The 21,497-nt window shown below is 48.8% G+C and overlaps 1 protein-coding gene across 2 annotated transcripts; it reads right to left on the bottom strand.

Annotated features, from left to right (window-relative positions):
* Positions 1-2,546: 2,546 nt before the first annotated feature.
* Positions 2,547-10,194, bottom strand: Dnajb5 (DnaJ heat shock protein family (Hsp40) member B5). 2 transcript variants are annotated; one of them, XM_077797056.1, is made up of 4 exons: positions 10,097-10,194; positions 6,540-6,784; positions 3,105-3,706; positions 2,547-2,915 (listed from the first exon to the last, which is right to left on the bottom strand). In XM_077797056.1, the coding sequence occupies exons 2-4, from the start codon at positions 6,748-6,750 to the stop codon at positions 2,682-2,684; spliced, it is 1,047 nt and encodes a 348-aa protein (XP_077653182.1). In that variant the 5' UTR covers positions 6,751-6,784; positions 10,097-10,194; the 3' UTR covers positions 2,547-2,681. The 2 variants fall into 2 exon arrangements, with proteins under 2 accessions (XP_077653182.1, XP_077653183.1); XM_077797057.1 differs by lacking the exon at positions 10,097-10,194 and adding an exon at positions 9,316-9,395.
* Between the last annotated feature and the right edge of the window lie 11,303 nt (positions 10,195-21,497).

Raw genomic sequence — 21,497 nt, 5'->3', positions numbered from 1 at the left:
AAATATTCAGGGGCTTGTCAAAGTGAGAAAACTTAATAAAGTGGTTTAAAGAGTAAGCATATTCCCCTGTCCCATCTTTATTGTCTTAACTTCTATAAAGCTCTGTGTGTATGTGTGTGTGTATGGGGGTTACACAAATATTAAAGAACCAGAAAATCCCACACAGCCTCTAAGAAAGGTAAAGTTCAATATGCAGGTGAAGCTACAGAGCTGGCCTCAGGGCATTTCAATGAAGTGTCCCTTACTTCAGATAACCTGATTTCTAGGATCTCCTAATCCCATCCTCAGTGTGTATTCCATGAAGACATGAAAATTTCCCAGGTCCTGTGTTTTTATATGAGGGCCAGAGGGAGAAGTCTAGCTTAGCAGATCCAGATCCACAAACTTCAGCCAGGACCAGAATTTAGCCTTGAGTAAAGAGAAGGTCTACTCTGGAGCCCAGAGCAGGAGGGCATGGAGTAGTGGATACAGGGTTGGGGGTCTCCCTGCCCAGGCCAGGGGATTAGGAGACACTCTTGTGAGCAAGGTCCCTTGGTTTTCACATTACAAGGAACAGCCCCTGGCAAAAATAACTGGGGTAATAGGATGAGGATCCGTTTTCAGTGACTCTGTCCTGGGATGAAAGGTGAGGCAGCAAGGTCATGGTAAAGCCCAGTCCGTGTCCACTGCTGTGCAGGGCCAGGCTCAGCTGGAGACAGCACTGTCTTTATGGCACTGAGAACACTTGAGCTCAGGAGCATGTAACTGTCCTGGGCCTGATTCTGGAGACTCAGCCATCACACTTGGAGGAAGGATAATCCTAGGAGGAAGTCCAGGCCCAGACATCTCCTGTGGATGGGCCTCCTGTAGCCCAAGGGCTCCTTCCCACCCAGACCCAAGGGAAAGGACAGGGACACCATCATAAAGGTCACTCAGGCCTTGAGAGCCAGAGTTGTCTCAGCAGGGACTAGCCGGTCAGATACTAGGACAGATATCTCTAGAAAACTGTGAGATGCAAGGATCGGCAAATAAGTTCAGTACCTCCCATGGGGCCCATGTCCCCAACCCAGACTCTGCCAGCTCCAGCCAAGGATTCCAGAAATCTCTAGCTACCCTTTCTGTTGCCTGACCTTGGTCTCTGGGGATGTCTCTCTTTTGGTCAGCCACAAAGTCCTCCTCCATCCCCTTCTAGGAAGAAAATTTCTCTAATTCACAGAAATTTTGGACAAGAGGAGAAAATCTATTCCATGTCATGTTGATATATCTTCCAAAGAGGATGGTCTCTGTTTCTTATGACCAGGGATTTTTTTTTCTTCTCAAATGGTCTGATTCTTCTAATATCTGAGTGATATCTTCTATCTTTCTTATGTTTTAGAAATCCAAAGAGTCTGAGTTTAGAGAAAAGAAGGAGTCATCCTCAACTTATATCAAGGGTCTGCTTGGGCTTCTCAAAGGTGGCCTGGGCCTTGGAGGGAGGTTGACAGTGGCACTACACACCTGTCCCCATCTCAGGTTAGTTGCTCCTGCTCAGAGGCCATATTTTTAAAATACTTTATTTTTTCCATAATACTGTCATTACAAAAAAATACAAAAAAAAACTACTATAAAAAACATTCAGGGGCTTGTCAAAGTGAGAAAACCTAAATATCCCACCCCAGGACTGGCTAAAGCAGTCTGCTCCCAGCTCCTTCACTATTTGATTTTTATACAACGGTGGGAGTGGGGTGGGGTCACATAGGCATAAAAGGGCTGGAAATTCCCCACACAGCCTCTAAGAAGGATAAGAAATAAGTATCTTCACATATCATAAAAGTGGGATTTGGAAGTTTGGGGTGGCTAGACCCTGAGTTCAGAGGTGTGGGGAGAAACCTGTGACCCTGAATCTCCTGGTGAGAAATAGCTGCCACCCAAAGCCCTTACCCTTCTTGATGAAGGTTGGGAGATGGGCCCTGCCCCACCTCTTAGCTTCATACCTTAGGCCCCTCTTCCTTCCCTCTGACCTTGAACACTCCTCAAAGCAGCAGTGAGGACAGAACTTCCAGCTCTGTACTGTGTAGACTGAGCAGCTGTCAGGAGGCTGCTGAGGGCCGGTTTACCTCCCTGTCCCAAATGAAAAGTGTCTTGTGCTCAATGGCCCTGTTCATGGATTGCAGACTGTTCCTTCCTATCTCTTCTCCTCTCTATCTCCTGGAGAGGCACAGACAGCTCCAGGGCTCTGTGTGCATGAATATGTGTGTGATAATCTTGGACACTATGGACCTGGGAGTGGGGGAATGAAAGCAGTATCCTTTCTATCCTCTTCCTCCCCCAGCAGGAGGAAACCAAAGGGAAGGGAGAGGAAAGGGATTAGCAAGGCCAAGAGGGGAAAAAGGACATGCTATTTACAGGCGTGGACAAGGAATCTACATCTTCAAGTAGCACTCAAGTCACTCTCCAGCCACTGAAGTGGGAACTGGATTCAAAGCTAGTGACATGAAAATTGACCCCTGGCCTGGGCTATCTCTCCCCACCTCCCTCCCACTCCCCCAAAGCAGCCCAGCTCTGAAAGGGGTCAGGAATAGGAACATTGTCCTGGAAATCAGTGTTTTTTTTGCATTTTAGAAAAACTCGCCAGTGTCCAGTGGACATCAAGCTGGGTGCACATCGGGTGGGGTGAGTGTGGGGTATTGCTGTGGTAGACTCTGCACTAGCTTGGGCAGAGCCTAGGAACAGGGTAGGTGCTGCTTCAGGATCTGTCGTGTCTGTGGTGTTAATCTGTCTGGGAAGCGAACTTTGAATTCCACAATGAGGTCTCCCCGCTGAGTGGGCACCTTGGGGAAGGGAAGGCCTTCCCCACGGAGTCTCTTCACGGTGCCTGGCTTGATGACATCATTGCAGGGTAAAGGGATCACCCGGCCATCAATGGTGGGAATGTTCACGGTGCAGCCACACAGTGCCTGGGCAAAACAAAGCAGAGAAAGGAAAAGGTGGGGCAAAGTTAGTGAGAAGAGAGGAGAAAGACTGAAATGGGGAAGAAAGTGCCACATGCCAGGGAGGTAGGGAGTTTCCTGTCACCCACACACAACACACACACACACACACATACACACACACACACACACACACACAATCTGAGCAGGCCTCACCTCCTTAAGGCTTATCAGGGCACTGTAGAGCACATTGGTGCCATCTCGGCGGAAGTGTGCATGGGGCTTATCTTTGAGCACGAAGACAATGTCAGCAGGGATGTTGTCAGGTGTGGCATCACCCTCTTTGGGGAAGGTGATTTTGGTGCCTTCCTTCCAGCCACGCTTGATGACGATGTGCAGGATTTTGTCCTCAGTGCGCACAGTTCGCCCATCAGGGTTGAGGCGCCGTCTAGTGATCTTCATGCGTTTGGTGGAGCCGTGGTAGATCTCTTCCAGGGACACCCGCAGCTCATGAACCACAGGTGGGTCCTGAACTTTGCGTCTGGGGTATAGTGGTTCTGGGGCTCGCCTTGGACCCCTACTAAGCCCATTGAAGCCAAAACGGCCAAAGGCACCAAATGGGTCCTCATCTTCATCCACATCCATGTCATCTGGGTCAAAGCCACTAAAGGGCCGAGTGGAGCGGCTGCTGGCAAAGAAGATATCGAAGGGGTTGGAGCCACCAAAGAAGGAGGCAAAGGTGGCATGGGGGTCCCCATGAAAGGTGTAGTGAAAGGAGCCACTGGAGCCACCTGATGTACCACTGCCGGTCTTCAGGCCTAGAGGGGAGGAGAAGTTAGGGGCATTTTGGCCCATCCTGGCCCCATACCAGTCTCTTCCCTCTGCCCTCTAACTCCCAGTTCCTGGGCCTAGGGAAAGAAGCAAACTCTAACTTCAGAGAGAGCCAGGCTAACAGTAATAAAACCTTCTGGCAGGGTTAATTACTACTCTTAATTAATTACATATTAAATAGTAATGTATATCTTGAAGTTTGAGGAGGCTGGGTTACCATTAGATGAAAAAGTCAGAAGAAGGGGACTTAGAGGATGTGACTTTCAGTTCTGTCATCTTTTCCATGTACTCATGGCCCAGAAATGTCTCACAAAGCCTTGAGTGGCTGGCCTGGTGTTACATTACAAGTCATACCTGACTTCCAAAGCTCTGCTTTTATCTCCAAAGACATACAGGGCAAGAGGCAATCAGGCAGGATTTGACCACACAAGGGGTTAGTAAGTGATCTGCCCTAGATGAGATGGGGACACAATCTAGGAGGAAACCCACTTTTACTCTGCTTCTAGTAATGCTTCCTCTTTTCTTGACTCATGCCAAATGGGAAATTAGAAAGGCTCAAAAACCCAGGAATTATTTTTCTAGAAGTTTTCAAATATTTCATTCTCATACTCTGCTTACAGTGTTGCATAGCTACAGGGAGTGTCATTCATACATTGTTCAGACATAGACTACAATGGGAATGGAGCTCCCTCAAATTATGCAACATCAAGCCCTAGGACCCACACCTAATGTAGATAAACCACCATGCATGAATGGCTGGCACCTTGCAGGCTGTGACCCCAGGTGCTCTCTCTGGAGTCAGGTCCTGTTTAGGGTTCAGATTCCTGGATGGCACCTTCATGGGTGTGGTGGTGATAGTTATGGAAGTCCTGAGGGCTATGGGGAGGGGATTAACATTGAGAGCTGATCCAGAATAGGTAGACGATGAGGTGGGGCCTAGGCTAGAGGAAAGTTTCCTTCTCTTTGAGGTCTTTTATCTAGAATTTCAATTGGACATAGAAACCTGAGCCTAAATTAGCCTCATTTCCTGGGACCACAAGGGTAGATTTGGGTTTCATTAGAGGGACCAAGTGTCAGGCAGTTCAGGTACTTATAGCAGCCACTCCTTCACTTCTCTGTCAAGACTTAGGGTCTGTTCTTTCCTCCTATTAAGTGATTATCAAGCAAGTTCAAGAAGCTTGGCAGAGCTCAGTGAGAGAGGGATGTTGAACTGATGATAACAGAAGGGGGTAATTCTCCCTGTGGGGATTCCTCCTTGACCGCCACCACTCCCTTTTCAAGCTAGGAACAACTTGTCCCAACCCAGAGCTGCACACAGACTCTATGTGCACAATTATTCTCGCTGGCTACTGCGGAGGGGGCAGGGTGGACAGAAATATAACCAACATTTCCAAGGCGGCCTCTCCCTCCCCAGGCTGAGTGCAGCCTTAGGGGCCCCTGGAATGAAAATCTGCACCAGAACCTGGTGTCTGGGCTGATTCTGAGCATTGCCCTACACTTAGGCTTGGGCATGCAAGTGGTGGTAAGGTGAAGTTCAGGGTAGCTCTCCCGACTCCAGCCTGCTTCCTAAACAAAGGTGAGGCTGAGTGGAGGAATGCATGCAATTCCGAGATAGGTCACATGGTGGCATGGTGTCTGCACAGCTTCCCGCTTTCCCACCCCTACCATTCCCATTCTTCTACCCTAGAAAAAACAATTTTTTTTTTTTTCTTAGTTGGGAGAATGCTAGGGACTCCAGGAGGTGGCTGGCAAATTTGGGAGTTGGTAAATCTAGGAGGCAATCAGAAGAGATAAAGGGAACTAGAAGCCTGGAGAAGAAGAAGGAGTGGGAGGACTGGGACACACAGGAGGATAAGGGTAGAGAGAAATGGAACACAAAGCAAGGAGGATGGAAAAAGAAAAAAAGAACATTCCTTTGAGTCCCCGCTTTGTATCAGTACAGTACATACCATTAACCCATTTCGTTTTTGAGGCTAGGATGGGGGAGGGTGAAGAGGAGGAGAATGTGAAAGAAAGGTGGGGAAGAAGGATAGTTCCTCCCTGGAAGGAGAGTCCTCAGCTGTGACAATGTCTCTTAATATAGCCTGACAGGTGCCTGTGGCTGGCGGGTGGCAGGCAGCCCTGAGGGGCAGGCCCAGAATTAGCAGCTACATCATGCCCGTGGGATGTGCTGGGAGGGGCCACCTTCTCAGAGCCTTTATTTGGGCCTTTCCTGCCACCCGCCCTGTGTTTGGCCACCAGCTGCCCCTGGGAGGGAGTAAGATGCCAGTAGCAGTTCCCCTTCCACCCTTGGATCCCTGCCACTTCCTCTGGGAGGCAAAGCTCCATTTCTGTTCTCCTGGCCTAAAGTGGGCTGGGATGGGGGGAGGGAAGGGGACAACCATTTCTACTCTGGGCTCTCAGGGTTAATCCCCAGGCTGCCTAAGGGCCAGACTTTTATGCTGATGAATGTAACTGCTTGGTCCTCAGAGAGCCACAGGCACCCTTTCCCTCACCATTCCCCTCAGCCAATGAAGCAGCAAGGACTTCAGGCAGGACTAATAAGGCTGGGAAGGAAAGAGGGAGCAGGGAGGCCTTTGGCTCCTGCTTCAGACCTCTCTAAGGCCTGAACTAGAGTAGGGTGGAGAGAGGCAGGAAGAACAACAAACAGTAAGCTGAGGTTAGGTGGTCTCCTCTCTCCCCGGGGTGTCAGTGCTAGGAACATTTGCCACCCTCACCCCTGCTCAGTTCTCTACTATGAGAGCCAGTTCACTCAGGACTGTTCACTTCATCCAGACAAACACAGGGGTCCGGGACTGGGCTGCAGTGCAGCCCTCTTACCTTCCTCCCCATACTGGTCATACAGGCTCCGTTTCTTAGGGTCACTCAGCACATCATAGGCTTCTGCAATCTCCTTAAACTTCTCCTCAGCATTGGGTTCTTTGTTCTTGTCTGGGTGGTACTTCAAGGCCATCTTCCTATAGGCTTTCTTGATCTCATCCTCGTTGGCCCCAGATGAGATCCCAAGAATCTTGTAATAATCTTTTCCCATTACAGCCACTGGACCGGCACTGGTCTCCTTATTTCTGAAAGAAACCCAGGGCCAATCCTTGGTGCCCTTATTCTCTACTGCTCAGAGCCCTGCTCCCAGTGATCCTGCAATCCCTAAATGACTTCCTGTTTGACCTTCAGTAGGTCATGCCTGTTCTGTGGGCCTCGGTCTCCCCATCTGTAAAATGAAAGGTTTAGACTAGATGATCTCTTCCAGCTCTGACATCCTAGATTTCGTGAGTCCTTCCTCAGCTTCTGGGTTTTCCCAGCAGGAAGCTGAAGGTTATGGCCCACTTGTTGGGGCTGGGCTGAGGCCCAGGCCCTTGGGCCAGACTGAGGACCCCCGAGGTCCTTCTGAGTGAGGAGGCACCGTGGACTGACAGATCACACACAGAAGCTGGCGAAGGTCAGTGCACTGGGTGAGGTCACCTGAGCATCGTGGTCTCCTACGCCACACCTCAGGCACAGTGCCCAGGCTGAGGGCAGCTGGGGCAGTGGCACAGGCCTGGGTCTTTAGCCAGCTGTCCTGGACAGCCAGGCTGAGTCAGGGTATGGGTGTCTAGAGTCTTCTCTGCCATTGGAGACCCCAGGTCTCCCTACCCGTCCCCCAGACTATGCTAAGCTTCACGTGTGACTCAGATCACAGGGTGACTCACAGTCTTAGGAAACTGCTGTTTCCAACACCCTTGTTAGCAGGGGGTGGCAATGTCCTTCCCCCAGTGAGGGCAGCAGTTGCCTTTACTCATTTCCCAGTGTCTACACACAAAGCTGTGTGTAAAGACTTGTCTGTGCGCCCGAACACCAGTGTTTGTGAATAGAATTGTCTGAGGATAGGGCCTTTTAAAACCTTAACTGCTAGGAGACAGTTGGGCACTAACCAGCAGTCCTTAGTTAACCTTCCCTGTAAGACCCTTCTTCCCACTTGCCTTGTAGTTTAGAATCTGGCCCAGAATTGGACCCATACTCCTCTGATAACCCCTTTTATGTGGGTACAGGGGCATCTGTTACATGAAGAAGAAACATAGGGCTCTTATTCTTCTACTTGAATCCCTCCTCCCCCATACATGCATCTGTGGAGGATATGAAGGGAAGGGGGCTTTCCTATATCTAGAGCTATTTGGGGGAAGGACCAGAAGCCATTCTCTTGCCCTTCTGAGACTTGGCCAACTCATGCCAAAGCTAGGAGAACCAGAGTCTTTCTAGCAATGTCCTGGGCTGGCAGCCATAGCTGAGATCTGCTTCTCTGCCTCCGACTGCTTCAACGCAGTGAGGTATACAGGGTGTCCTGGCAGCAGTGAGGACTGTGACTTGGTAAGGGGGAGGCCTCCAAGGCCCCAGGTAGGCAGGGACAATGGCCCTAGCTCTTGCCCCCACAAGGCTTACTGAAGGTGGCTGGATTGACTCACGGTGCTGGGAGTCACCTCACTCTGATGAAGAGAAGGCACCATAAAGACACTCCCCCATTTCCCCACACCAGAATGTCACGTCTGTGGGGGAGACTGGCATTGGGGGAGGCAGAGAAGAAAGAGCATCTGGGGGAGGGTGGCCATTTTCAGAAGCAGCAGTAAAAGCCATCTGAGAGGGAGCTGGGGGGTGGTCTGCCACCTCTGCCTCAGCCCACACCTTCTTTCCCCTGGGACTGGGAAGGAACCCCAGAACATCAACAGGGTGCCCCAGAAAACTATAGCAGCTTCTAGGCAGAAGGCAAGTCAGAACAGCTTACCAGTCCACCCACTCTTTTTTTTGCTGTCCCTGCATTACCTTTTCACCCAGCCAGTGTCCTCTTTGGCACCCACCTGCTAGCTATTCTAGACTCATAATTTTCTTGTCTCCACAGACACAGGGCAAACTCACTCAGAACCTGCCTATCTTTCCTTCTTCTCCTTTCTACCCTCCCTCACTCCCCCTACCCACAAGCCGCGTGGTACAATGACAAAGGAGCCCCATGGTATGGCACTGCCTTTGATGGAGAAGAATGAGGAGGATTTAATGTAGAGGCAGGAATGAAAAACGGGGAGAAATGGCAAGAGGGCCTACTGAGGTAATAGGGGAGGAAAACTGTTGATATAAATGAGGTATTGATGGAGGGAAAATAATGGGGGACAAATGGAAAATGGGTTTTGATGGGTGGAGAGCAAGAACTGTAGGAAGTTGAAGTGTTGGAGATGTTTGTGAAAAAAAGGATTTGAGAGATGAGATGAATGATAGGGGGTGCAATTCATTCAAATGGACAGGTGAGATAGAAGGGGGTTCTATCATGTAGTTGAGAATGAGATGAGAAAGCAAAGAAGTGATGCTCAGGAATGGCTGATGTGGAGAATTTGACTTGGCATGGGTATGAGCGCCCTTCTCAGGAGGGACTTACCGAAACTTTACAAACCCATTCAGCGTCCACGCTCGAAGTTTTAAGGGCTCCAGCTGAATTTTAAACATCAAGCTGGCTAAGAAGTCTTCTCCCCAGAAGTGTGGGAAGCTCCGGAAAGCTCCTCGAGCCTGTAGTGGGGGTGCTGCTGGGGGTGGGCAGGAGAGCACTGTGCGCTTAAACATGCCCAGCCAAGCCCCTCACCTCTGATTGCTCCACCGGAGCCTGCTTGGAATGCTGCAGCTCTGGAAGCCACCTCCTCAGATTCGTGGAGGCCCTTGCCCAGCAAGGCCTGTCCGGTGCTTCAGGAGCTGGACCTGATCCCCAGGTGCTGAGAGTGAAGGCCGAGGGTCCAGTGGCCACCTGCTGTCAGGTGCAGCAGTGTCTGGCTGATTGTGAGTGGCTGTATGGCAGTGTGACAGTGAGGTTGGCAGTGGCAGCGTGTGCTTGTGAGTGGCAGTGTATATACCTGTGACAGGTGTGATAGTGAGGGCCTGAGAGACAGCGAGCTCCTCTCGCCTATTTGGGGAGGACCCAAACCCAATACCCAAGAACCTACTCAATGAAGTCACTGACGGGGAGTCTCCTCCCCCGCAGATGGGCGGGGAGGGGCGGGGCAGAACAGAGCCTGGCCAGGACAAAAGGCGCTGAGGGGAGAGGAGGGGAGGGGGTTCCGATGGGCGGAGGAGGGGGTCGGTGATGTCACCCGCGCTGGCTGGCTGGCCTGCTCAGAAACGCCTCCGCCAGATGGAACCCAATCCGACCCGACACGACCCGACCCTCTCCTGGCTCAGAATCTGGCTGGCGGGAGAACCAAGCCTGGGGTGCGGACGCTGAGTAGCTTACAGACCCCGATTTCCCAGTCTCCGCACCCCAACAGCAGAAGAGCCGATGGGCCCTTGGTGTCCCAACCCCCGATACCAAGACCCCCGATTCCGTGACACCCCACTCCCGGGACCCCTGAGTCCTGGCTCAGCGCCCTCACCGGTGGGGAGCTGCGGGTGCCGCCGCGGTCCGTCACACAGCCGCTGCCCCCTCCCCCGGCTCCGGTTCCGCCGCCTCCACTAGGGACAGGAGTCGCCTGCCCGCCGGCCGCAGACAGCGGGACCGGGAGCCCGCCCCCACGGCTCCGCCTCCGTGCCATCCATTGCACCGTCTGCCCGTCACTCAGCTAAGCCTCTGCTATGATTGGGCAGCTTTCAACGAGCGGCTCAGTGTTAGCCACACCTTCTCCGCCCCTGTCACCCGGCCACACGCGCACACATTCCGGGCAGTGATTGGTGTGGGTCTGATTGGTGCCCTCTGGGATCAATCAACCACACCTCTTCGTCATCTCGTCGTGTCATTGGTGAAAAGGATAGAGGGTGACAACTCCACGCGCCCTTTGATTTTATTGGTTCGTCCGTAGGACTCAGACCCCTGCCAGGGGGCAACTATATTAGTCCAATCTCCGGTTTGAGAAGGTGGGACGTACTGGCCATCGCTCGAATCCTGGGAGAACCTTCTGGAACTCGTGCAACGTCAAAGGCAGCCTTAAAGGAAAACTGCGCCCACCAGTTGGCCGTGGCACCAGGCATTCTTTCCTTTCTTCGTTTAGGAGAGTAGGAGGGAGAGAGAGAAAGAGAGAGAATAAAGCACTCCGGGAGGTGTAGTCCCTGGACCAGGGCTAAAGAGTCACCGGAGTTACCTGTCTTCCTTAGAACTGTGAACTGACCTCGTCCTGACCTGATTTAAGTTTACTTTACTTGGACCTGGGGTTGACCTTACATGGCCTAAGTGAATCTCATGTTTGTAGAGTTTAAGTGCCCTTCCACTCTCTCCTTTATCAGTAAACTGGCCTTTTGCACCAGGTGTGACACCTCCATGATTCTCTTCCCAAGCAAACTGCCTTTCCATCCTCCCAATAATCCTCTCACCCTGGTTCCCTCCTGAGTAGCTGCTTCTCAGCAACCCCCACAGCTTCCATTTCAGGCTACTTATAATCAACCTTTCCTTTTACTTCCTCTCTGAGAGTTCCTGAATATTAACCCTTTTTACTTGCTCCTTTCTTACCCCTTATCATCTCCTGACTGTCCTCCCCCCCACCCTTTCTGTCTTGGCCTCTTCCCCCTCTCTTTTATTTTCTCTCTCCTTCTTTCTTTTTTCTCTCTTCTCTCTTCTCTCTTCTCTCTTCTCTCTTCTCTCTCTCTCTCTCTCTCTCTCTCTCTCTCTCTCTCTCTCTCTCTCTTCTCTCTCTCTCCCCCTCCTCTCTTCTCTCTTCTCTCTTTCTTGTCCTATTCTTAATCCTACCTCTTTATCTCTGGTCTCCCTTATCAGAGCTTCCCCTTTAACCTTTCATGCCAGTACCCCATGATCCCCTTTACTAACACCCTCAGACTCTCCTATCTCATCCCCCCCCCTCTTAAATAATTAAATCTCAGCTCTAGTGTCCCCGATGCTCAGAGCAGGCGGGGCTGGCTGCGGAGGCGGTCGCCAGCGGAAGCCGCCGCTCCAGCAGACACGGAGCCTGGCGCCCACGTTACTGTCTCCCAGGCCCATCTGTGCTCGAGGGAGCGGGGGTGGGGAGGGGGTAATCTGGGGGTGAAGAGGGGGAGGGGATCCTTTTGGGGGTGTCAATGACAAGGAAGGACCTGGGAAGAAGCTCTTACCACTTTCCTGAGTTTTCCAGAGAGAGTTTAGATACCATGAAATCATGCAAACTGGTTAGAGCTGGAAAAGCAGGCTTGGAATACCTAGGCCCCAGAATAGAGAATGAGAAGGGTCTAGGGTCCTGGGGTCAGGTCTCTAGTGTTCTTCATCTAGGCCTTCTTTTTATGGGGCTCCCCAATGTAAAGGGTGTGAGTTTAAAGTAAGAAAGGAAATTAGGGTGAGAAGAGTATGGAGAGGAAGTGGGGTTAAGGGATGAGGAGGGGGTGGTGAGATGGGATGATCAGTATGAGATGAGGGAGACATTGTTGAGGTAAGGAGGATGGGGGTGGGGAAGGGAGATATGGTGGGAGCCTAGGAGGGGAAAGGAATGAGGATGGAGAGGGAGGTGGGTTGGAGGATGAGGGGAGGGGATAGAGGGGAGGGGACGGCATGAGCCACATAATAATGGGTCAGGGACATGGGGTAAGATGGAGTGAGGAAGGGGAAGGACAGTGGGCAGTGATGAGAAAGGAAGTGTGACATGGGTATGGGAAGGATGGCATGAGGGAACCCAGGATTGATGCTGGCTCTTCAGATCTGAAGGCTTTCACTCCCCTTCCTCCTGACTCCTGGGTGCCCAGGCTGTGGGTGGCTGTGCTTCTTCCTATTCCAGTTTTGTCTCTTTTGCCTCCCCCAGCCTTGCCTATGCCAACATGGAGGCAGAGTTTAGTCAGCAGCTCTTACCTGGCCCCAGATAATGTTAAAATGTAGGCTTGGACCTTAAGGGCTGCAGGGTTGTGCCCTTATGTGTTGATGGCTTGATCTTTATTATCTGCCTGGATTGCTATTACTGCCCTCTGTCCCATTGTACTGGGCATCAGTACATAGTGCTATAGTCTGTAAGAATGTGGACCCTAGAGTCAGACAATGACTGTGTGAGGCCACTTCCACATCTGTGCCTCATTTTGTCCTTTCTAAATGGAGACTGGCAACAGCAGTACTTCACAGTGTTGTTGTAAGGGTTAATTAAGGTAATACATGTAATGTACTCAGTTCTGAACTTAACATGTAGTTAGTGCTTAACCAAGTCAACTATTATTCTGTGTTCACAGATATCTGGGTGTGTGAGTGTATCTATAATGTGTGAATCTGGGAGTTATTTGTACTATTGTATTGGTAATTCAATTTGTGAGTGAGAGTATATCTGTATGATTATTTTTGTATGGTAGTATATCTAGCTCTGTATTCTTTGCTATGGGTATGTGATTTTGTGTCAGGGTACATATGTGATTAAGTGGCTGTGGAGGCATGTGTCTCTATGACAAAGAGTGGGTGAAGCATGTGGTTACCGAGACGCTGATACCATGTCTGCCAGTATATGCATGTATCTGTGATCCAAACACCCCCGCTCACTCTTCCTCCCTATAGAGACGTCATAATCCTAGGTGTCCCTCATTTCCTCACCTTGAGGGAACCGGAACATGTGGGCAGGGGTGGGGGTGGGTGCCAGTGAGGAGGTGTTTAGAGAGGAGCCTATGTTCCCTCCCAGACTGTATATGGGAGGCGGAACCCCCTATTTTGCATACATTTCAAAGCCTCCAGAGGAAGTGCTCCCTCCCTTTGGTCTGTTCTCAGTTCCCTGTCTTGTCACCATGGCAGCAGTTGCCAGGGGCTGCCATGGTTGCTAAGATCTGGATGTGGGAGGCTGCCAAGCACTGTTGCCAGTAGAAACAGAGAATCCTGGCGGGGTGGGGGGGAAGACTATCCCCACAGTTGCCAGCTCTGTTCAGTGACAGGACTGGCCTTTGGTCCTGCTCTTTCCCCAAATTGTATCTATGATTTCTATGTGATAGTAAACTGGCTGTGGGGGGTGGGGGTGGGTCACAGGAAGCTGGAACTGGAATTCCACTATTTGAAAAGAAAGGGCCTGTTACCATCTTTAAAATTACCATGTCCTTAGAAATTAGTGACTGCCTCATTCTGTCCCCCTGTCCCTCATTCCTCTCCCCTAGAAAGTGTTCTTGCTTGAATTCTCTGTTGACTGGGTGCTTATCATCTGATGTTTCCTCCTGGGCATAAGAATGCTGCACTGACTCATTACCTTGGATGTAGACTTACTCCTTGTAGTGAGACTCTTAGTACCTCTCTCTCCCAATTCATACTTCATACTGACACCTGAGCCAAAGTTTTGGTCCCACATTGGTTACAGCCTGAGACATTAACTCTGATGATAGTCCAGGATGAGACAGTACCCCAAATCCAGTGTAAGTCTAAACACTTTTCTTAGACATGCTGAAATCTAATTTTGATTCCAGATAACTTGAACTCATTCTTAGGGTCATTCTGATCCTGCACACTGTCTGAGCACTGACCAGGGATCTGACTTCCTGGTACTTTCAGGTTCTGAAACTATACTGATCAGTACCATAGCATTTAAAGGGGCTATTTTTGGCTTTGAGATGAGATGGCAGTGCTAGGAATGACCAGCAGAGGGAGTGCAGCATCAGGTTCTAGAGGCAAGCTTCCAAGACTCCACCTGTGAACTAAAGAACAACAAAAATAAATAAAAATTAAAAAAAAGAAGTTTTCAAGGTTTTGATGCCATGTGACAATGTCTATGGGTTCTTAAAGTTATGGATATACTTCTTCCATCTCAGTTGGCTCAATCTGGGCACGTGCCAAAAGTTATCTTAATGGTTCACGGGCATGTCAGGTCTCAGAAAGACTTAATACCTGGTAAGCTATCTCCCTCCTAAATAAGCATCTTCTGTCATGTGCTTACACAGCTTCACTGCCTCTTCACAGACTCTTTAGGTGCTAAGAGTCTGTCTATAAGGAGTCAGTCTGCATCCAAGGTAATGAGTCAATGCAACATTCCTGGTATCCAATTATCTTTTGTCCCACTGAGGATAAATCTGCCTTTCCATAGTGTCCACCTTTTGTCTTAGTTCTTGGGACTATATCATCAACTTTATTGGCCTATCTGCCAGACATCTATCTGTCAGACATTTGCATGCCTCATGTCTGCCCCTTTCCAGGGCTTGTGTCTTCATGGGTTCCTCTTCTACCTTGTTCAGCTCTAACCACTAGGTCCATGTTCCTCTTCATACGTTTTAGTTTGTATTACCTGGCTCTGATCAGCTTTTTAAATTTTTTTGTAGTTGTATATGGACAGCATACCTTTATTTTATTTGTTTATTTTTATGTGGTGCTGAGGATCGAACCCAGTGCCTCACATATGCTAGGCAAGTGTTCTGCCATGGAGCTACAGCCCTAACCCCTCTGATTAGCTTTTTTCAGGAGTATTGATATAGTGTATAAGTGAGCCAGCCTGCCTCCCTTATCTGACTCTGAACTTCTTTTTATGTAGCTTTAGATTACATTGATTCATTTTTTGGTAGCCACCTCATATGGTTGCCACCTCATTTGGTTCACTCGTATCAAGACCACAAGCTCTATTTTCCCCTGAGCTGCTAAATTACTTCCTGCCCATTTGTACCTGTTTTGATTTTGAAAAACTAAAGATACTTGAAATAAATATAACACATTTGACAACAAATTTTGTATTTTAGGCTAATCTTTGAGCTTTGAAGTCTCTGCACTTGATGTTTACTTAAAGATGGGACAAAGAAGGATTCAAGGTCCTCAGCTGGCTTGCCTGTGACTTCAGCACTTTGGACAGAGGCCACTGGCAGTACCCCCCATCTATGCCTGGGACTGTGGGAGGGTGGAAGATGACATACTTAGTTTCAGAGGAAGCATAAATCATTGCTGCTCACTCAATGCCTTAGAATGTTTAAAGCTCTCTCCTTTTACCAATTTCACTCTGTTCTCAACTCAACTACCAACCAATTTAGGAGGCAGACAGGACAGGGATTATTTTCTGGATTTTTACAGCAAGGCCAAACTCCAAGCACCCTTGGAAAGCATGATGGGGTATAGAGGGCACACTAGTTACTCCATGTTTATTAAATTTAGCAGCCACTGTTTCCCTTTGGGGGATGAATTTCCTTAGGGATGGAAGAGTGCACCTGAGCCAGAGCAGGACAAGGTGGGTAGAGGTTTGTGTGGAGCAAGTGACAGTTGATAGGAGGAACAGTCTTGGAGGGTCTAAATCTCTAGCCAGGATTGCTGGACTGAGGATGGAGAAACCTTTTTCTGGCCCACAAATACTCAATGTTTATGCCTCCATTTCTGTCCTGATATTCAGCTTCATTGAGTCTGGAGACAAGAAGTGGTTTGTGTGATGGTATTAACTTACCTTTGAGTCTGATGGACAATTTTCTCCATGGGTGCAGGAAGAGAGATATGGGAGCCCAATGAGTGAGTGGGATGAGTTGTGCAGGTGGAGAGAAATCTGTAACCTAACTACAGCCTGGTTACCTGTTTAGGTCTATTCCCAGACACAGAAGGAGTATGTCCTAGCCCCCTCTACAGTCATTCCTTTTAGGTGTACTTTGATAGGCAGTACAATAAAGTGGCTAAGAACATGGGCACTGAGGACTGACTACTTGGTTCCTCCACTTCCTAGCTGTGTGATTATGCAAACTTGAGAAATTCAAACTGTTCATATTTCTCATCTGTAACACAAACCTCACAGGGTCTGTTGTTGTTTTGTGGTGCTGGGGATGGAACCCAGGGATTTGAGCTTGCTAGGAAAGTATTGTACCACCTTCCTCCCCACACAGGTAGTTTTGAAGATGAATGTGAAGCACTTAGGACTCTCCAGTGCATAATACATATTAAAAAATGTTAGCAATTACTTGTTCTTGGGACTTCTGTGGCTTTGGAGGTAGTGTCAGCATCTTATCCACAGCGTAGAGAAGCTGAGGGACTGGCTTTTCTAACCAGGTAAAGGGATGAATGGGGATTTCATAGTCCTCCAAATGCCTCTATAAACCTTAGTTTTCCTAATTCTATCATATTACACTAAAACAGTTTGTAAAAGTGGGAAGGAATCTATCAGGCTAGGGAGGTCCCAGAAATTCAGGAGAAAACAGGCAACTAGCTTCCAAATTTTGTAGTTCAGCAGGAACTGGAAGAGTGTCTAAAATGAACCCTTGGTAAGGAGGGGGACAATATATAGCCGACAGGCTGGAAGCCCTTATTACTTCTTACTAAGGCTCTCCCCTTCAGTACTCCCTGCTGCATTTCCCTTCTGTGTCTGTATGTGTGGTGCTCCTATACACACCCTCATTATTCGATTCTTGGGAAAGCCAGGGCCAGGAAATCTCTAGAAAGAGAGCCACAGTTATCTTATCCCCAGACCCAGGAATTGGTCAATGATGGGAAACCACAGAGAAATAGCCTGCCCATTTTGAGGTTCCCCAAACAACAGGAATCAGGAAACTGGAATAGCATCACATTTTCTTTATTATAGTTTCCACTGTGCCCAGCTTCTAGGTGCTCCTTCTTGGAGTGCTGTGAAGGCTGAGCCACGGAAGGAACATGCAGCTATAGATGGGAAGACAGGGCTTGGGATGGTCTCCCTTAGCTTACTGTCAAGTTACCTTCTGCAGAAAAGTAAATGGGAAAGGCATGAGGGACCAGAGGGCACTGGATCCTTCACTGTTACTCAGGGGCTCTCAGAGATCCCTCTCACAGCCTATGTTTGACTGGGAGACAGATCAAGGACATCCCTAACAGCTGGAGCTAAGCTTGAAGGCCTTTGTTCATCATGGATATGGGAAGGCCCACCCAGTGCTATACAAACTGAAATGTGGTTGGGCTTCTTAATCATTGGTCCAGATGAGACCTGGCCCCCTCTCCATGCTGTGGATCATTGGGGAGTGTAGCCCAGAGGGAAACAGTTTTTCCTTAGTGCTGATTGGGACTAGTGGAAATTCTATAAACTGATTATTTTCTTTTCAAGATTGGCAAAAATAGTGGCAGCAGGAAAACAACATCAGGGAAAATGCCCAGCTGCACTCTACCCTAGGGTTGAACTGTAGGGAACACAATGCACTGATAGGGCCCACTCAGGAAATCTCCATTGTCTGGGCTGCAGCCTGGGACTGAGAGAGATATCCTGGGCAAATTCAAGCTAACTGGCAGGAGAAAGTAGCAATTTTATTCCACTGTAAATAGAATACAAAGGGACTTCGGTTACAAATACTGCCAGGATGACCTGAAACTCTGGCAGAGATTGTCCTGCCGTTTAGTGGCAAATTCAGAAGAACAATCATGTGATGCATAATGACATTTCAACCAACAATGGACTGCATATGGTCCCGTAAGACTATATTGCCTAGTAATGCCATAGACATTTTGGTTTGTGTAAATATATGCTATGATATTTGCATTGTGAACAGATGGCCTAATGGTACAGTTCTCAGAATGGATTCCCACTGTTAAGCAACATATGACTGTGTACATCTGCCTTTACTCTGCTGCTTTGAAGGAGACATACCTGCAGGAATATTATGGCCTGCTGTCAGTTCTCAGACTTGCCTAGAGGTTACTCTTGGCTATGGGGTAGTCATGGCCTGACCTGGGCCCTGCTAGATAGATTCTTCTGAGCCTCTCTTTTGGTGTTAGGGCTTCCTGGCACCACTCTTTCCAAAGGTGTGATGCCTGCAATAGTTGAAGTTGTGCTTTGGGCTAAGAGGCCTGGGTACAACCCTGGAGCTCACTTCCCAGTGAGGTACCCTCTTCCCAGGCAGTTTGATTCTGTGCTTTCCATATTGATGAGAGGAATTGAGGAGCCCTAAGATTCAGCCATTTAAGCAAAGCTGGGGTGACATCCCATAGGGAGCACCAGGGCCAGAAAGGTGGGTGTCTGTTCTGCTAGCCCATTGCTTGGGCTGAGGGTAGAAAGAGGCAATGTATTCGTGGCTTCTGCTGCAGTTGTCCTCAAAGAAAGAGCACTTGAGAGTTGGATCAATATCTAGGAGTGAGGAAACTGCTCCATCCCTGGGATACCATAGGGACCACTGCTCAAATGTTCCACTGGGGAAGGCAAAACAGCAGACCTGGACAGTCACTTCCTCAGTGACCCTCAGTATCATCCAGATGCCCTTTTATTTGAATAAAAGTGTAGAGGACAGCTGTGTGAAAAGCAGGCTTAGGTTAAGTGGTCTTCAGGGGAGCATATGTGTAACTCATGCCTCCCATGGCTGGTGTCTGGATGGGTGGTGCTTGGGGAAAGCACTGGTCTCAATTTTCAGCAGCCAAGAAGAAAAGGCTGAAACATTCTCTCATTCCCTAATTAGAGCCAGACACTATTTTTTATACTTGGCAGAATTTCAGACAATCACAGTGATGGAAATCTTGAAGAGGGAATGGGCCTTACAGAGGGTCTCTAGGGATTGGGACACTCCAAAGGGAAATTCTGGACAGGGGGATTGGGATGGAGCTTCTGCAACTCTGGACTGAAGAACAATGGACCCTTCCTTTGGTACAAAGCTAGATGTTTACACAGAAGAGACCAGCCTCCCTTGTGTGATTTTTTTCTGCTTCCCAGAACTGTTGTGGATTTGAAACTCTATTCTTTGCTGGGGGTGGTGTTCCCTAGGCCCTCTGTAGCAGGCTCTTCACCAAGAAGCTTGCTGACTTCAGACAGGGAGAGGGGTGATTTTAAATCAGCTTTTTCCCATTTTGCAAGAACTCTGGGGCATGCTATGCAGGCCCTGAGACAGAGCAGCCTGGTCTGGCCCCACAGTCTCTCACCACTCACTCATGGAGAGGTAGAAGCAGCAGCTCCAGAGCAATGAGCATCACCTTCATCTCTGAAGGATCAAGAAGCAAGAAGTTGGACTTTTAGTCTCTGTGTCAGATAAGGAGTCAGGAGAAAAAAAACTGTCCAGCTCTCAAAGCCCAGAGCTTGTCTCTACTCAAAATGTCTTGTCTGTGAGACCCAGCAGCCCAGGGCCACTGGTATAGAGGATGACTTGCCAGGAAAGTAAGAGCCCTTGTGTTTAACATGCTTTAATCTTCTCAGTGAAAATTACCAAGTCTGGCAGCTTTGGATACAGTTCTTGGGTCCAGGAGTCATGTGTTTTCTTTCCTTTTTAAAAAATAAGACTGAATAATGGCCCCTCTGACTGATCAGTCCAGGGAGTATGGCTGATGAGTATTTACAGGGCTGTGAGTTTCAAAATGTTCAGGGCCATATATATACATTATTCTCCTGTTCATTTCAGTCCTAAAGAATCCATCTCCAGCAGTTTTTCACCCTGCTTCTAGCTCAAGCCATTCCTACAGAAGGAAACTACACAGGGCTCTTACCAAGCCCCTGGTGGCAGCTTCCTGCCTTCCTCTGAGTATCTCAACACCAAGTGGTATTCCTTCTTCTGTAAGCACCCAATTTAGTACACGTGCCATGGAGCTTCTGCATGACTAAACTCAATTCCCTCTAGAATAACTCTTGGTGGTCAGATCTGGCTATATCTAAGTAATTCAGTTGGCAACAGAAATCTAGAACCTAGACCCCAGGCCAAGGCTGACCCACACCACACACTGACTTGAGACTTGGGAAGAAGGGCTGAGGCTTGCAGGCCAAACTTGGTGCCCTTTTGGTAGGTTCTGCTTGTCTCTCAGAGTCCTCCCATGCCCAGGCCCCAGTATGGAGAAAACGACTGTAGAGAGCAGTGGGGAGAAGCAGCAATTGAGGCCACATCTCAGTGATGGGGAAAAGGAGAAACTTCTTCCTTCTGTGAAGTTCTACTGGGATGTTATCTGCTTGAGAGAGCTGAGATGCAAATCTTCATAGGCCCTAGTTTTCCCCTAACCTCACTGTCAGGATGGCTGAAAGAAGACCCTGCTCAGGACTACTGTAGCATTGCTCTCTCTTCGGCTGGGAAAGAGGCTGGCTCTGTTCTCCACACAAAGGCACACTTTTCTAGGGCTATGGTTGAGCTGGAACAATGGAAAAGAATGAGCCCTCTCCTTTCCTCTTCCCTGAAGACCTTGTCTTCATTGGTCTCTGTGGTAGCTGACTTGGGTGAGGCATTTAACACAGAGGGTTGTGATTCCTGCCAGCATATTTGTTCCATTCAGGTTCCTTGGGTTTTAGGCCATGTGCTAACAATCTGAAAAATGGGGGCCAGGAAGGCTCACATTGGTTACCATTCTGATAAAGACTTTTTTGGATTTGTATGACCTGGCTGTGAGATTCCTAGAATTCTGGGTCTCCGGGAGAGGCTGTCTCCCTCTTTTACAGCCAGGATCTCACAAGCAGTTACCTTATCTGTCTCAAAGAATTAGAATCTAAATAAATAATGGGTTAAACTGAAGTGGTAGTTTTGAACCATTTTTTCCATCTTCACCATACTCAGGGACATAACAGATACCTACTAGTAACATCGGCTCACCACAGAAGGGGTTTTCAATGTGGGCAGAGAGGGCCTCTCAGTATCCTCAGGAGGGAATGTGAATCTGATATGCTCCCTTGTTAATAATCACTTGGCCAGAGTTTTGCCTATTGGAAATCAGAACTGGACAATAGAAGAGATGAGTAGACACCTTTCATCCACACCAGGGGTTTCACAAAAGGACTCTGATCTTTTTTCAAATAAAAAGAACCAGCTTGACCGATATCCATGTGTGTGACTATATGTGCATGTGCACACTTGTATGCATATGGTGGCAAGTTCAGTCTATGATGTGAGGACAGGGGACGGTCCAGGAGTGGATGCTGCCACAATTCTCAAGGATTTTCCCTGTGGCAATGTACTAACTGCCTCTGTTGTGAGGGGAATGGTGATTTCAGTGCCGTAAAGCTTAATGAAAAATTAAGATGCTGGCAGTGCCCAATCCCC

Source organism: Urocitellus parryii, chromosome 4 (assembly GCF_045843805.1).
Source record: "Urocitellus parryii isolate mUroPar1 chromosome 4, mUroPar1.hap1, whole genome shotgun sequence".
Classification (NCBI taxonomy): Eukaryota; Metazoa; Chordata; class Mammalia; order Rodentia; family Sciuridae; genus Urocitellus; species Urocitellus parryii.
This window is presented reverse-complemented; position numbering and strand designations above follow the sequence as displayed.